Below are 14,511 nucleotides of genomic sequence, written 5' to 3'. Positions count from 1 at the left end.
AATTAGCCAATTTAGCTTCTGATAGGATAATTGGCTTACTGGAGTCATTTGGAGGTGTACATGTGGATGTATTTTAAGGCCTACCTTCAAACTCAGTCCCTCTTTGCTTGACATCATGGGAAAATCAAAAGAAATCAGCTAAGACAGTCTGGTTCATCCTTGGGAGCAATTTCCAAACGCATGAAGGTACCACGTTCAACTGTACAAACAATAGTACACAAATATAAACACAATGGAACCACGCAGCCATCATACCGCTCATGATGCATTCTGTCTCCTTGAGATTAACGATTAACTTTTTGACAAAGATCTTACTTTTTGGAGAAATATCCTCTGGCCTGATAAAACAAAAATGTAACTGTTTGGCCATAATGACCATCGTTATGTTAGGAGGAAAAAGGGTGAGGCTTGCAAGCCGAAGAACACCATCGCAACCATGAACCATGCGGGTGGAAACATCATGTTGTGGGGGTGCTTTGCTGCAGGAGGGACTGGTGCACTTCACAAAATATTTGGCATCATGAGGAAGGAAAATGATTTGGATATATTGAAGCAACATCTCAGGACATCAGCCAGGAAGTTAAAGCTCGGTCGCAAATGGGACTTCCAAATGGACAATGACCCCAAGCATACCTCCAAAGTTGTGGCAAAATGGCTTAAGGACAACAAAGTCAAGGTATTGGAGTGGCCATCACAAAGCCCTGACCTCAATCCAACAGATATTTTGTGGGTGGAACTGAAAAAGTGTGTGCGAGCAAGAAGGACTACAAGCCTAACTCAGTTACACCAGTTCTGTCTTGAGGAATGGGCCAAATTTCCAGCAACTTATTGCGAGAAGCTTGTGGAAGGCTACCAAAAATGTTTTACCCAAGTTATACAATTTAAAGGCAATGCAACCAAATAATAACAAAGTTTATATAAACTTCTGACCCACTGGGAATGTGATGAAAGAAATAAAAGCTGAAATAAATTATTCTCTCTACTACTATTCTGACATTTCACATTCTTAAAATAAAGCAGTGATCCTAACTGACCTAAGACAAGGAATGTTTTATATGATTAAATGTCAGGAATTGTAAAAAACTGAGTTTAAGGGGGCTTTCACACTTGGTTCGATTGCCTGTTCCGAACCAGAGTTCGATTGCTCCCCCCTGCCCCCGATGGACTGTGTTCACATTATATATTTGTATCCGAACCGCGGTACGCTTGCGTCATCATGCTGCAGCTGGTGTCGCGTCAAAATTCAATGAATAGACTTGCTCGGTTCACATTTGGTCTTCTTTTTTTTAACCTTTGGTTTTGTTTTCAACATCAAGATACAGAAACACACTTGCGTCTGTCTGCCGCAAAAATACTGAAATCGTTCAAAAGACAGCGGGCTGTCCGCCGAAGACAATTTTTGCGAAGGCAAGCAGAAATCATCTCTCTGCTTGCAGTGCGTGTGCGTCAATCCCGCTTTTCGTCAAGGTAAGTGTATACACACACACACGCACGAAAGTAAACCCTTTCCGCTCATTTTGAAAGTGACGCGTGTGAGACTGACGACCACATTATACGTCATCAATAGCTGTTCACTTCCGCGGTTTGGTTCGATTGGGTTCATATCAGCAGCGAACCGTACTGGAGTTCACATGAACCGTACCCCAGACCACCTTTTTAAGCGGACCCGAGTACGGTTCGCGGGTGCGCACCCGAGTTCGGAAGACAGCGTTCACATCATCCAAACGAACCGAACTCTGACGTTATTCGAACCGGGGTGCGCACCAAAAGTGCTAGTGTGAAAGCCCCCTAAATGTATTTGGCTGTATTTAAGGTGTATATAAACATCTGACTTCAACTGTACCTTTTTCAATTTAGAAACAAGGGACATAGCTTTGTCCAATCTGCTCTCGTATTGGCACTGAAATGTAACAATTATTCTGGAGAGTCTTCAAGCATTTTTAAGATCATCAGACATTATTAACCAATAAAAGGGGTGCAAGTGCCAGTTAATAAAGATTATGAAGACTATTGTTTGTCTTAACTATAGGTTTAATTCTATCACTTAAATTTAAGATTATGATTAACAAAATTGCGAAATCAACTATTACAATTGGTTATAAGCCAATAAAACAGTTCCAAGCCCCCTTTTTTCTAGATTATCATGATTCTGAAATTCAGGTTTAATTTTATGTGTAAGACCTAGGATTCTAATTGCAATATAAATGATTTGATGTAGCTATTAACCAATGAAACTGATCTATGCACTAATTTGTCTAGATTATAATTCTTGTTACATTTAGGGTTAGTTTTTAAAACTCGAATTCATATTGCAACATCAGCTATCGGATTTAGCTATTAAACAATAAATAGGTGCACAAACCAATTTTTCTAGATTATTATACTTAAATTTAGGTTTAAAATTAGGTTTTAAATGTAAATTTAAGAATACATTTAAAATTACAACATCAACTGTCAGATTTAGCTGTTAACCAACAAAACAGGTCCACAGAATATTTTTTCTAGATTATCATTATTCTTAAATTTATGTTTAATATTATGTCTTACGTAAGACATAATATTACAACCTAAACATAAGTTTAGGTTTAATACTAGGAGACTAGGTTTAAGACTGAGACTAAATTTGTTACATTAACTACCATAATGAACTATTGCAAGTAAAACCGGTCCATGCACCAAATTACCGTTTTAGGTTTCATTTAGGATTTAAGATTTAAGATCTAAGATTAAAATTGCAACATCAACCATCAAAATTTCATTTCAGAAAGGCATTTTTGTCCTGTCCATATATTGTCTCTGTGGTGCAGTGCTTTGCTCTAAAGCTCTATATCTTGTGCACCTCCTCAGCTACAGGACGAGGAGCGACGACGGAAACAGCAGCTGGAGGAAATCCGTAAGCGTGAGGCAGAAGAGCGAGCCAAACAGGAGGAGGAGAGACGCTGGAGAGAGGAGGAGAGAGCCAGACGAGAGGCTGAGGAGAAGGTATTGTGATTAGAGCAGACCAGCGAAAACTAGAAACAGTATAGACATAGATGAATACATATATGAAAATTTACATTTTATATTGTATGTTTTTGACAATGGAAATGCAGATGACAATTTTTTAGTGTAAAAGTGTAGTATGCTAGCCAACGAAGATCAACAGACACAATAACTAATATAACCGGTCTCCATGCATCCATTTGCCTACATTACTTTTAGTCTTGAATTTAGGTTTATAAATTAAATTCAGGTTCAAGGGTAGGATTAAAATTGCAGCATCAACCATTAGAATTAGCTATTAACCAATATAACTAGTTTATTACAGGGTTCTTTTTTTAAGTTTTTTAGAATTGCAGGCACATTGTAAGCACTTCATATGGGATGCAGATTATCTTAGAACAATTCTCCCCCAGTCACAGATTTTGTTCCCAGACTTGAAAACTTTGTATTTATTAGTCAGGATAATTACACATTAGCTCAAAGAACTTTCCTTTTTGTTTGGGCCAAATTCGTGTAATCTGTTTGTTCCCAAAGAAAAAGATCTTTCATTATATTTACATGAAAGAACAAATGCGAATGGCTGTGTATATTTGCTAACTTCAAACTGTTTCAAGGTTTCGTCTGATTTCCATATGGATGGTTCCTTGTGATCTTGTAAGTGGATGCGATTGGAGAGATCAGCTGATATTTAATTTGTCAGACTTGTAGGAGATCACATCCCCCTTTTTCTATGTTTAAAATTATATGTCCATTTATATATACTTATCTATATATACAGTTGAAGTCATTAAAACTCATTTTTCAATCACTCCACAGATTTCATATTATCAAACTATAGTTTTGACAAGTCGTTCAGGATGTCTACTTTGTGCATGAATGTAATTTTACACAAGTAATTTTACAAACAATTGTTTACAGATTGTTTCACTTTCAATTGACTATATCACAATTCCATTGGGTCATAAGTTTACATACACTAAGTTAACTATGCTTTTAAGCAGCTTGGAAAATTCCAGAAAATGATGTCAAACCTTTAGGCAATTAGCCAATTAGATCCTGATAGGCTAATTGGAGTCAATTGGAGTTGAACCTGTTGATATATTTTAAGGCCCAACTCATTGCCTCTTTGCTTGACATCATGGGAAAATCTAAATAAATCAGCCAAGACCTCAAAATAAAAACTGTGGACCTCCACATGTCTAGTTCATCCTTGAGAGCAGTTTCCAAACATCTGATGGTACGACGTTCATCTGTACAAACAATAGTATGCAAGTGTAAACACCATGGGGACCACGCAGCCATCATACTGCTCAGGAAGGAGACGCATTCTGTCTACTAGAGGTGAAAGTATTTTGCTGCGAAAAGTGCGAATTAATCCCAGAACATTAACAAAGGACCTTGTGAAGATGCGGGATGAAAAAGGTATACAAGTATCTATATCCACAGTAGAACTAGACCTATATCGACATAACTTGGAAGGCTGCTTAGCAAGATAGAAGCCACTGCTCCAAAACTGCCATAAAAAAGCCAGACTACAGTTTGCAAGTGCTCATGGGACAAAGATGTTTTCTGGTCTGATGAAACAAAAATGTAACTGTTTGGCCATAATAACAGTTGTTATGTTTGGAGGAAAAAGGGTGAGGCTTGCAAGCTGAAGAACACCATTCCAACCGTGAAGCACAGGGGTAGCAGCATCATGTTGTGTGTTGCTTTGCTGCTGGAGGTACAGGTGCTCTTCACAAAATAGATAACATCATGAGAAAGGAAAATTATTTGGATATATTGAATGAACATCTCAAGACATCAGCCAGGAAGTTCAAGCTCTGTCACAAATGGGTCTTCCAAATGAACAGTGACCCCAAGCATACCTCCAAAGTTGTGGCAATATGCTTAAGGACAACAAAGTCAAGGTATTGGAGTGGCCATCACAAAGCCCTGACCTCAATCCTGAAAAAGTGTGTGTGCGCAAGGAGGCCTACAAACCCGACTCAGTTACACCATTTCTGTCTGGAGGAATGGGCCACAATAAAAACAACTTATTGTAAGAAGCTTGTGGAAGGCTACACAAAATGTTTGACCCAAGTTAAACAATTTAAAGGCAATGCTACCAAATACTAACAAAGTGTATGTAAACTTCTGACCCACTGGGAATGTGATGAAATAAAAGCTGAAATAAATAATTCTCTCTACTACTATTCTGACATTTCACATTCTTAAAATAAAGCAGTGATCCTAACTGACCTAAGACAGGGAATGTTTTCTACTATTAAATGTCAGGAATTGTGTAAAAATTGAGTTTAAATGTATTTGGCTAAGGTGTATATAAACTTCTGACTTCAACCGTAGGTAATAATAAAATTAACAGCAGTTCTAAATGTCTCATAATGGAAACAGAGATTTAAAGTGTTGTGTTAACTGTCAGAGGCTAAATTAAGTTAGTTTAACACCTATGTTTTACCTTCTTAAAATTCTGGAATGCCTCAGCAGGTCGTTAACTTACCAGTGGTCTGAATTTACATTCTGTGTTTAAAATGTGACCAGAAAATTCTCACTATGTGTGACCATTTTTATGTATTTGTGTGTGCATGTGCGTCATCTTCAGACCACTGGTAATTTTAGAGCCCAGTTGTGATGTCCAACTGCATGTCTTCACAACATCTCTCCTGTGTTTGTGATGTATCCCCGCCCCTTCAAAGACACGCATGAGTATATTGTCAGATTTATACACATAATCCAGCGTTTGTTTAGGAGTCCATTGTCATTCCATATAACATTGCATGGAAGTGCTGTTGGAAATGGGCCCCACCTTTGTTTTGTGGAGGCCATCCCAGATTGAACTAGCTCATCTGTGTTTTGCCTCTACATGCTCTTATTTACTTTATCACCGCACAGGGGATCCATGCACTCAGACAAGATCAGCCAGTCTTTGGGTGTTTCTTTCCAGAGCTAAACCCCAAAAATGCCAGCCGTGGAGCTTGAAACAGTACCTCACCCCAGTCTTTCCATTCCAGTTAGAACCAGACACATCTGTTGGTTATAGTCAGCAGTGTCTTGAGCTCCTCTGGCCCCTCCTGGTGTACACAAAAGGAAATGCAAGAAAGATTTACACTGTATTTACATTTACATTTTCATTTATGCATTTGGCAGACACTTTTATCCAAAGCGACTTACAGTGCACTTATTACAGGGACAATCACCACAATGGTGGTGGCCTTGGGGATCGAACCAGCGACCTTCTGATTAACAGTTATGTGCTTTAGCCCACTACGCCACCACCACTCCTTTTCCATTTACACTGAAATCGAGCAGTGCAATGCAACAAATCTAGATCACAACCATTAAAGACTCTTCTTTTTCAATTCTTAGAATATTTTTTATGCAAAATACAGGATTTGGGGTGCACCAATACACCTTAAAGGTTATGTTTATAAGGGCTGATACAGTGAGCATTTCATTGGAAGATCTAATTCTAGGGTTTGCTAAAGTTTGCTAGGTTAAAGGCATAAAATCTGTGAAAGATACTGAAGGCCCTTAGTAGCAAGTTTATTGATATCCACAAACAGAATTATAGTCCCATTTTGTGGTCTAAATAATGTCTGCAAAGCAATCAATTCTTATTATTTTAGATGGACTAAAATTCTGTTATCGAAGTCTACAAGCACTTCCACTTTTCTTTTTCTCAGTGTTTCTGATACCGACAAGACTGCAATTATTTGAATTCCCACGCCAGTCTATTATAGTGGTCTGTGCTGTTTATATTATAAAAACTGCTTTATTTATTATAATATGAGCGTTCTGGTTTTGCTGTGACATTTGCTTGCTCTGTAAACATCACTGGCTTAATCCAGACACATAGGTGTACATTTTAGGTCTCCCTCATTCATTCAGATGCACAGTACATTATATGATCTTTTCCAATTCAGAGTGAATATCTTCAAACACATTTCTTTTAATAAAATGTAGACTTACTACATTGGTACATCCATTAGCCAGAGTACCATTTGCGTTGACCAGGCCTTGCCAGTAACATGGCATTCAGTGACAGCGGGCGCAGGCTAGCAAAGGCAGCTCTAACCAGCTCTTCCCATGTTCCCCCCCTTCAGAGGAGACAGGAGGAAGAGTACTACACCCGCCTGGAGGCAGAGCGGCGCCGGCAGCACGAGGAAGCCGAGCGCAAGCTGCTGACGCCAGATGAGCCTGGTCTGTACAGACCCCCCCTCCCCCGGGACTACCAGCCCCCTTCTCCCGCATATGCCCCTGCCACTAACAGCAACAGTGCCCCTCCACCCCCGCCTCAGAGAAATACCTCCTACCTCAAAACCCAGGTCACTTCCCCCGACACAATGTACACTGCCAAGTTTGTCTCATACAATGACGACGACGACGAGGAGGACGACCCGGGCCTAACAGGTCAGGTTAAGCTTTCGGCCACCCGGAAGTCCTATGGTGACCTTCCCCCCACCCCAAAGCCCCAGCCGCCGCCAACCGCGCGCAAGCCCCGCCCTGTCTCAGATGGCATCTTTCTGTCCAGCTCATTCCAGCTGCCCGCCGCGGCCAATGCCAACAGTACCGCTACCAAGGCAGGGCAGCCCCCTCCCCCTCCCGCCAAACCAAGCTTCATATCATCAGCCAACTCGAAAGGTAGACATGCCGAGGAAAGAGGAGGGCCCACAATCAGCCCACCTCTTCTCCATTTTTTTAGTGATTCATTCGTTTTCATGGTTTTTGGGTTAGTTTATGTTAATTTTCCTGTTTTCGATTGGAGAGACATCACTCTCCTTTTTCCCTATTCCCTCTACCTTTCCTTCTGTAAAAATGTACGTAGTACCATAGCCAATCAATCGCGTGAATTGTCTGTCCTGTCTATCATTTTTTGGTAACACTTAACAATAAGGTTAAATAATTGTACAACATTTATTAATCTTGGTTAATGTTAATTAAGAAATATACTATTGTTTATTGTTAGTTTGTAATGCCATAAAGGTGCGGTAAGATATATATATATATATATATATATATATATATATATATATATTTTTTTTTTTTATTATTCATCTATTTTTTATTGAAAGGTTTATAAAAAAATGTCCTACTCCTTGAAAGATATTAATGAAATACAGTAAGTATCATGAGATCTCATCGGCCTCTGTGACAGCTCTACACTATGTAAACAACAAACAATTTGTGGCAGCAATCTCTGATGCTTTCTGCCTGTCAATCATTTTGCACGTTCTCATAGTGTTGTAGTTGAAGCGGATCGTTGAGGCTTAATGCCATTTTAAGATTTTAAATTTTTGTCTGTTGTGGGTGCTATTGTGCTGTTGTTAAATTTGACAGCTGTGGGACCACACAGTGCTGCTCTACTACTCGATTTAGGTCTCAACATTGGCTCTGGAGGGCTGGGTTTTGGAAAGAGGGGGCATGGCTTATTCAACAGCTCAGTTTGTGAAAATTCCAGAACACTAAAATAGCTTACAGCACCTTTAATTTCACCTAAACATATTTTAATGTATACAACATTTACTGTTATCTTTTTATAGTGTATATATAAGACCAGGCTAGTTGTCACAAAGGCTATATCTATATATATAGGCTAGATTTATTTATTTTTCCCAAGCAGAGGTTTTGTATATTGGTTTCAAACAATTAATTTTAAACTCTTTTAAATCAGAATTTCTTTTTCTACCTTCCACCTTAAAATTTATGATTTTTTATTAATACACTTTTTGCTATGGCTCTTATGTTAACAAGCAGAGATGCATAGATCTTTTTTTAGTGGCTCTGATGGACACATTCCCCTGTCACCCACCAGTATTCACATTAAACCTACACCCCTGTTTTAGTGGCAAGATCCATAGTGACAACTTGCCCTCTATAGTGCAACAATATGCCCTGCTATTGGTCAACATTTGTTCAGTGTATTTTGTCCGGGGCATGAATGGTGAAAATGTTTTATCGGTTTTTTAATTAATTTATTTTTTGTAGCCAAGACATCCAGATGTGTGACTATGCATAAATTTACTTTAAAAAATAAACTTTCCCTGAGAAATATTTACTGGAATAAAGTGTGACAACTAGCCACAGTCTCCGCTAGGTTGAGATGAACATTAATGAATTTTAATAAATACTGCAAAAGTATTGTTAATTATTGGTTTGTGTTAACAATTGCATTAACTAATGTTAATGAATGCAGCCTTATTTTAAAGTGTTACCATTTTTTATGTTGTCTCTCATAACCCCCCTTTTTAAGTAGCTAATTAGATTGTTTGTTTGTTTTCAATTATCTATTCTCCCTGATTCCTCTTCCTCGAATCATCGTAGCAATCCTACGAGTAAACTTTAGACCTCGTGATTTGCTGTGCCGTTCAAAATCAGTCCGAGTACTGTTGGTGTTGCCAGCCGTTTCATGTGTGTGATTTGCTTTGGGGTAGGCCCGGGCCTCAGCAGCTAGACGCCTGGTCGTCCATTATGGGCTCAGGGAACGAGACACTGGCATCTTGTCATTTAAAGTGGTGGGCAAAATGCTGCACCTCTCCTCAGTCCTGTTTACACTTGGCACAGGGGACAAGATCTGTCGGATGAGACACTTTGTTTTGTGCATGACTATTTAAAATCCATCTGAATTTGCTGGACAGTATAGTGCAGGGACCATCAGCAATCTGTCTTGCTCAAGGATTATATTCTGTTTTTTGCCTCCCTCTATTGTTCATGTTGCTTCAGTGCTTTTAATTCAGTAAAGTTCAACCTGTTCATAAAATTTAAGAGTTACTTAAATTAAATAAGTAACTTCAAGTTGTTCAAAGTAACTAATCAAAGAACCACAGTTTTAGCTTGAAGTCATAAGCCAATTTAATTTATAGCAATTTACATTGTATATCGTTTTTCATTTTGATTGGGCCAAAAAGGTAAAGTGTGTCATTTCTGTGCTACTAGTTTCATCAAACAGAATTAAAATAATGACATAACCAATGAGCACTACCACCATCTTCCATGGATCAAACAAACAGATATTCCTGTCCCAGACTTATGGTAGTGTTAAAGCCAATTTTGCTGTGTCAGAAGGCTCAAACAAACAGCAATATATAGATAGAACCTCAATCTGCATAATAAACTGGATTGGAGAAGGATTGTATCACCTTTAGGTAAAACAAAAGCTAATAACTAACTTATAAACAACAAAAATGTATAAACATATGTATGTTTCATGTAAAGCAAATTCAGTCTGTGCATACTTGTTATTTATGAAGTATCTTACACAGTACTTCAGTTGCGAGACTTTTTAAACAGTCATGCACAAAGCAATTCAACCCAAATTCTCAAAGATGCCCAGTGAATCTGACCTTGCATGTAATCTGCTCACGCTTCCCCCTCTTAACCATCATTGGGGCCTGTTGTTAAAGAATGGCATTGACGCTTATGAAGGAACTAACTTTGCTTTAATCAACAAATGATAAGCAATCTCGCCTGCCAGCATGGCATTCCTCCCTGCTCAGACTGACTGAAGCTTTTCAAGCCTTGATTCAACTGCTGCAATCGCTGCTGCTTTGCTTAATGCCTCTTTTATCAAATCATTCTTGTGTCTGCAACACTGCTGAAGCCTAGTTCTATAAAACATAAGTTAGTGCCTTGAAAAGCAGTTGAATATGTAAGCAGTAGACATCAATGTATCTCACTAGGGTTTGGAACAGAGCTTTAGTAGTCAGGGAATAATGATTTTGCTCTGTTTCAGCTGTGTTGTAGTTCTCACTCTTTTTGTCTGTCTGCTAATTTGCTGTCTTGTTTGTCTTTTATATGAATGTTTGGTATTATCATTTGCTTGGCACCGCCCACCCTCCTGTGCTTCCTCTTACATTTGGCTGCATGGAATCCTGGGAATACCTGTGATTTCACAGCCTTCCCATCACCTTCTCTAAGAAGGTACATTGACCTACTGGAACTGCCAAGTCCTGAGTAAAAAGGAAGCACATATAAAAAACATTTTAAGTCTTGAAATACCATTTGTGCTTTATCTCTATATAATATCATAAAAGAAAATGTGGCCAAATTTTAGTGGGGTCCAAAATGTCTTTTTTTAATGTTTTCAATTTAAAGCTGGAAATATGTCAAACAAATAATAGTTATTACATAAAATAAATATGAAATGTTAACGTTTTTATACTATTTTTAGGTCACTAATCAAATGTAAGTGAATTGTAACATTCACCATGTTTACTCCTTTGTATGAAAGGTCAGATTTCCTTGCTTTCATTGAAGCACACAAGATGCTCTCTGAAACAGTTTCAAATCATGCTGGGATAACATGGATCATAAGCTTATACACAAACGTGTGGAGTCCATGCCAGCTCGAGGATGGTGCATGCTATCATTAACACAAAGGTTGGGGCATAGCAATTATAAAAAATAATAATAAAGGGAATTCATGATCATTTTAACGTTCAAATTGTTATGCTGATAATATAATTTGAAATCCATTTTTTATATCAAGTTAGAAAAAAAACTATTTCCACTATTGGAAAGAAACGACATTTCCCACAGCCACAGAATATTCACAAATAAGCTTTTTGCTTCTTATTTGTGTTGCATTAAAACCCACAATTAAAAATTCTAGTATAAACACACATTTGGCTTCAGAAATAAAACCTCCCTTCTCTAATTTGTCCTCCTGGCCACGTGTGTGTTTCTGTGATTGCTCAACATATTTTTCATTTGATCGGCCAGTTTTAGGCCAAACAACCAGCTGCCCTTTTTGCTCTGAAAGTACTTGGTCGTCACCAGTGGTGAAGGTTTTTTTTTTGGTTCACACGTCAATGTGTTTGTGTCTTTCTCCCTCCGGCCCAAACTCATTCCATTATCAGTCAAACAGCCAACATGCATTTGGATTGCTTTGCACCTCACTTGTTAAAAGCACAACCACCATGTTGAGCCAGATTGAACTTCTCAGAATCTATGCCGACTGCACCCCTCGCCCTGACAGACACACAGACACGTGAGCCTCATAGATGACGTCAACGGTAGGTCAAAGGTGGGGGTCGTGGTAAAGGCCAGCTGTGCCGAGTTGGGGAGCATCTCGCTCAGTCGTTCCTCAACGGACATGTTTAGTTTGTTTAGAACCATAGAGTAGCTATTTACAGCTGCCGATTGACCTCCACCTTTGACTTCTGATCCACAGACCTTACGTCGGATGTGCTTTGGAATGCTTTAACACTAATTTAACAAGCTTTCTTCTTGTTGTTCAGCTATTTTGAAAGCCTTAGTAAAAGTTGCTGGGCCAATGTTGTGGTTGAATGTATCCACAGCAAAAAAGTTAAAAACATTGAGCAAAATTAAGAATTGGATAAAATTATGAGTGTTTCAACTGTAATGCTTACGTTGTGGGATTAAGGCTTTTGAAGTCAACATGAAGTCAAAATGTACCTTCATTATTTTCTTAGGATATGTTGCTGGTCTTATTTTTCATGATTCATCGGTGCATGTTATTTCAAAGAAAAGTTTTGGAATAAAGAAAAAAGTTTTTCTTTAATCAAAATGTAAAAACTTTCTCCACCTCTGAAACATCTTGCCTTTTTTGGCTGAGCAAACGTAAGCAAGAAATCATGTAAACCAATGGCCATGGTGGTGGCAGTGGTGGCTCAGCGGTTAAGGCTCTGGGTTACTGATCAGAAGGTCGTGGGTTCAAGCCCCAACACCACCAAGACACCACTGTTGGGCCCTTGAGCAAGGCCCTTGAACCTATCTGCTCCAGGGGCGCCGTATCATGGCTGACCCTGCACTCTGACCCCAGCTTAGCTGGGATATGTGAAAAATAAATAATTTCACCATGTATATGCAGAAATGTATGTATAATGTGTGACAATTGGTCAAATTAAATTAAATTAATTAAATTAATTAAATAGCTATTCAGACATATTTCACACGTAAAACCCGTTAAATTGCAGTAAAATTGTTTGGAAAAAAATTGGCTTTTCTGGTTAATATGCCACAGCTGTTATTTCATTTCTTAATATTTTGCTACCATTCACACGTAAGCACCAAAATGCCGTTAAACACTGATGCCGCGTTTGCCGCTCAGGCTTTTGGTCCTGTGTTTCCGTTGTTCCTGAAGGAGGCTAGTTACTTCATCATAAGTTACAGAATTACTTGTTGACACATTTCTTTGTTCGCTTGGATGGAATATGTCCAATTTGACAATGTTTTACCGGTATTTCCTAACGGGTCCAGAAGCATGACCTCTAAACAGAAACTGCTATTAATATTCAGGAAAAAGTTGTATGTGTGAAAGCACCTATTGTTTTAGGCTACTGTAGTAGGTAATACTGCCCTTCTAAAATGATGCCAATACTTAAACCCGAGATTTAATGTCAGCTGTGTTGGGTGTATTTTAATAAAGTAATTATTAACTGTAATAAATTACTTTTTAGTACAAAAAATAGTGTAGCACCTTCTATTTCAAATTCTTGTAATCAGATTACAGTTATTGACTTTCAGTTAAATTATTTTAATTACCTTGGTCACATACTTTTCTACAATAATATTATGGATGTTGAATACATTTTAAACATGAACTGCATTAGTATGTACTGTTCATCTGTTTGTGTTTCGAGACAGCTGAAGCGGATGCACCACTAACAAGTCAATGACCAAGGTGAAAATAAAAACATCATTTTTGATTTGTTGAGCAGAAAAACTGAAGCTTTTATGTTTTAGAGAGTTACAAAGTTAAGTAATCAGTGATGAATTTTACTTTTTGTAATCTGAGGTCAGTAATCTGGTTTTATAGAAGTAATTAGTCATTTGTAGTGAATAATTTTTTTTCTTTTTAGGAACTCACCCAACACTGAATGTCAGTTAATGAACAAAATGTTATGCAGTTATAGCAAAAAGCGATACATTTGAAAAAAGCATTAGCATTGGGAAATATGAAATTTGGCCTTTAGCCTCCACATCCCACTCAAAAACAAGTGACAAAGTCCACTTTTCATGATCCAATAATTTCCCGATGGATAAAAATCTAAAAAGTCCCTAACTGCATCCTGTTTCTCTCGGAAATGCATCACAACATAGAAGTAAAATGGGTTGCAAATGTTTTTTCCATGTTGACTTTAAAGCACCACTCAACTCAGAATAGATGGGTGAATTTGACCAGATATATTGCACAAGTCTTAATTGTCCATTTAAACTACACAACTCATATGAGCCCAGCAGCTTTTGCATTAAACTTGCCAATCACTCTTGAAATTATAACTTCATTGTTCTTTGGGAAATTCACATTTGTTTTTACCATTTAACAAAATTAAAACAGGATTTAATTCATACACTGGAAACTCTACAGGACTAGGATCAGGAGAAGTTTACAAGGACCTGCGAGAGAAATGGACGAAAGGGTGAGGAACGCACTCACGCATCTGGAATGTTTCTCAAAAAGACAACTTTTAGGGAGGCGCTTGTATGATACATTCAAAACATAAAGTTGATCTCATGGTTGGTTTACGTCACAAGCTATGGCATTTCTGTAAGCCTCCACAAACACAG

At 38.2% G+C, this 14,511-nt stretch overlaps 1 protein-coding gene across 10 annotated transcripts in view; it reads left to right on the top strand.

The window, feature by feature from the left end:
• Positions 1 to 14,511, top strand: part of LOC127623813 (afadin-like) — a 167,743-nt gene that overhangs the window by 150,706 nt on the left and 2,526 nt on the right. For 3 of the 10 annotated variants that reach the window (XM_052098337.1, XM_052098338.1, XM_052098336.1), the window contains 3 exons: positions 2,848 to 2,982; positions 7,086 to 7,623; positions 14,282 to 14,363. In XM_052098337.1, coding sequence (XP_051954297.1) covers positions 2,848 to 2,982; positions 7,086 to 7,623; positions 14,282 to 14,363 — 755 coding nt within the window. Of the gene's footprint in view, positions 1 to 2,847; positions 2,992 to 7,085; positions 7,624 to 14,281; positions 14,364 to 14,511 lie in introns of those variants that run through there. The other 7 variants (XM_052098342.1, XM_052098345.1, XM_052098344.1 and 4 more) reach the window with 5 other exon arrangements.

This window comes from Xyrauchen texanus, chromosome 30 (genome assembly GCF_025860055.1).
Source record: "Xyrauchen texanus isolate HMW12.3.18 chromosome 30, RBS_HiC_50CHRs, whole genome shotgun sequence".
In the NCBI taxonomy this organism is placed as follows: Eukaryota; Metazoa; Chordata; class Actinopteri; order Cypriniformes; family Catostomidae; genus Xyrauchen; species Xyrauchen texanus.
The sequence above is the reverse complement of the archived record's forward strand: the minus strand, read 5'-3'. Positions and strand labels throughout refer to the sequence as shown.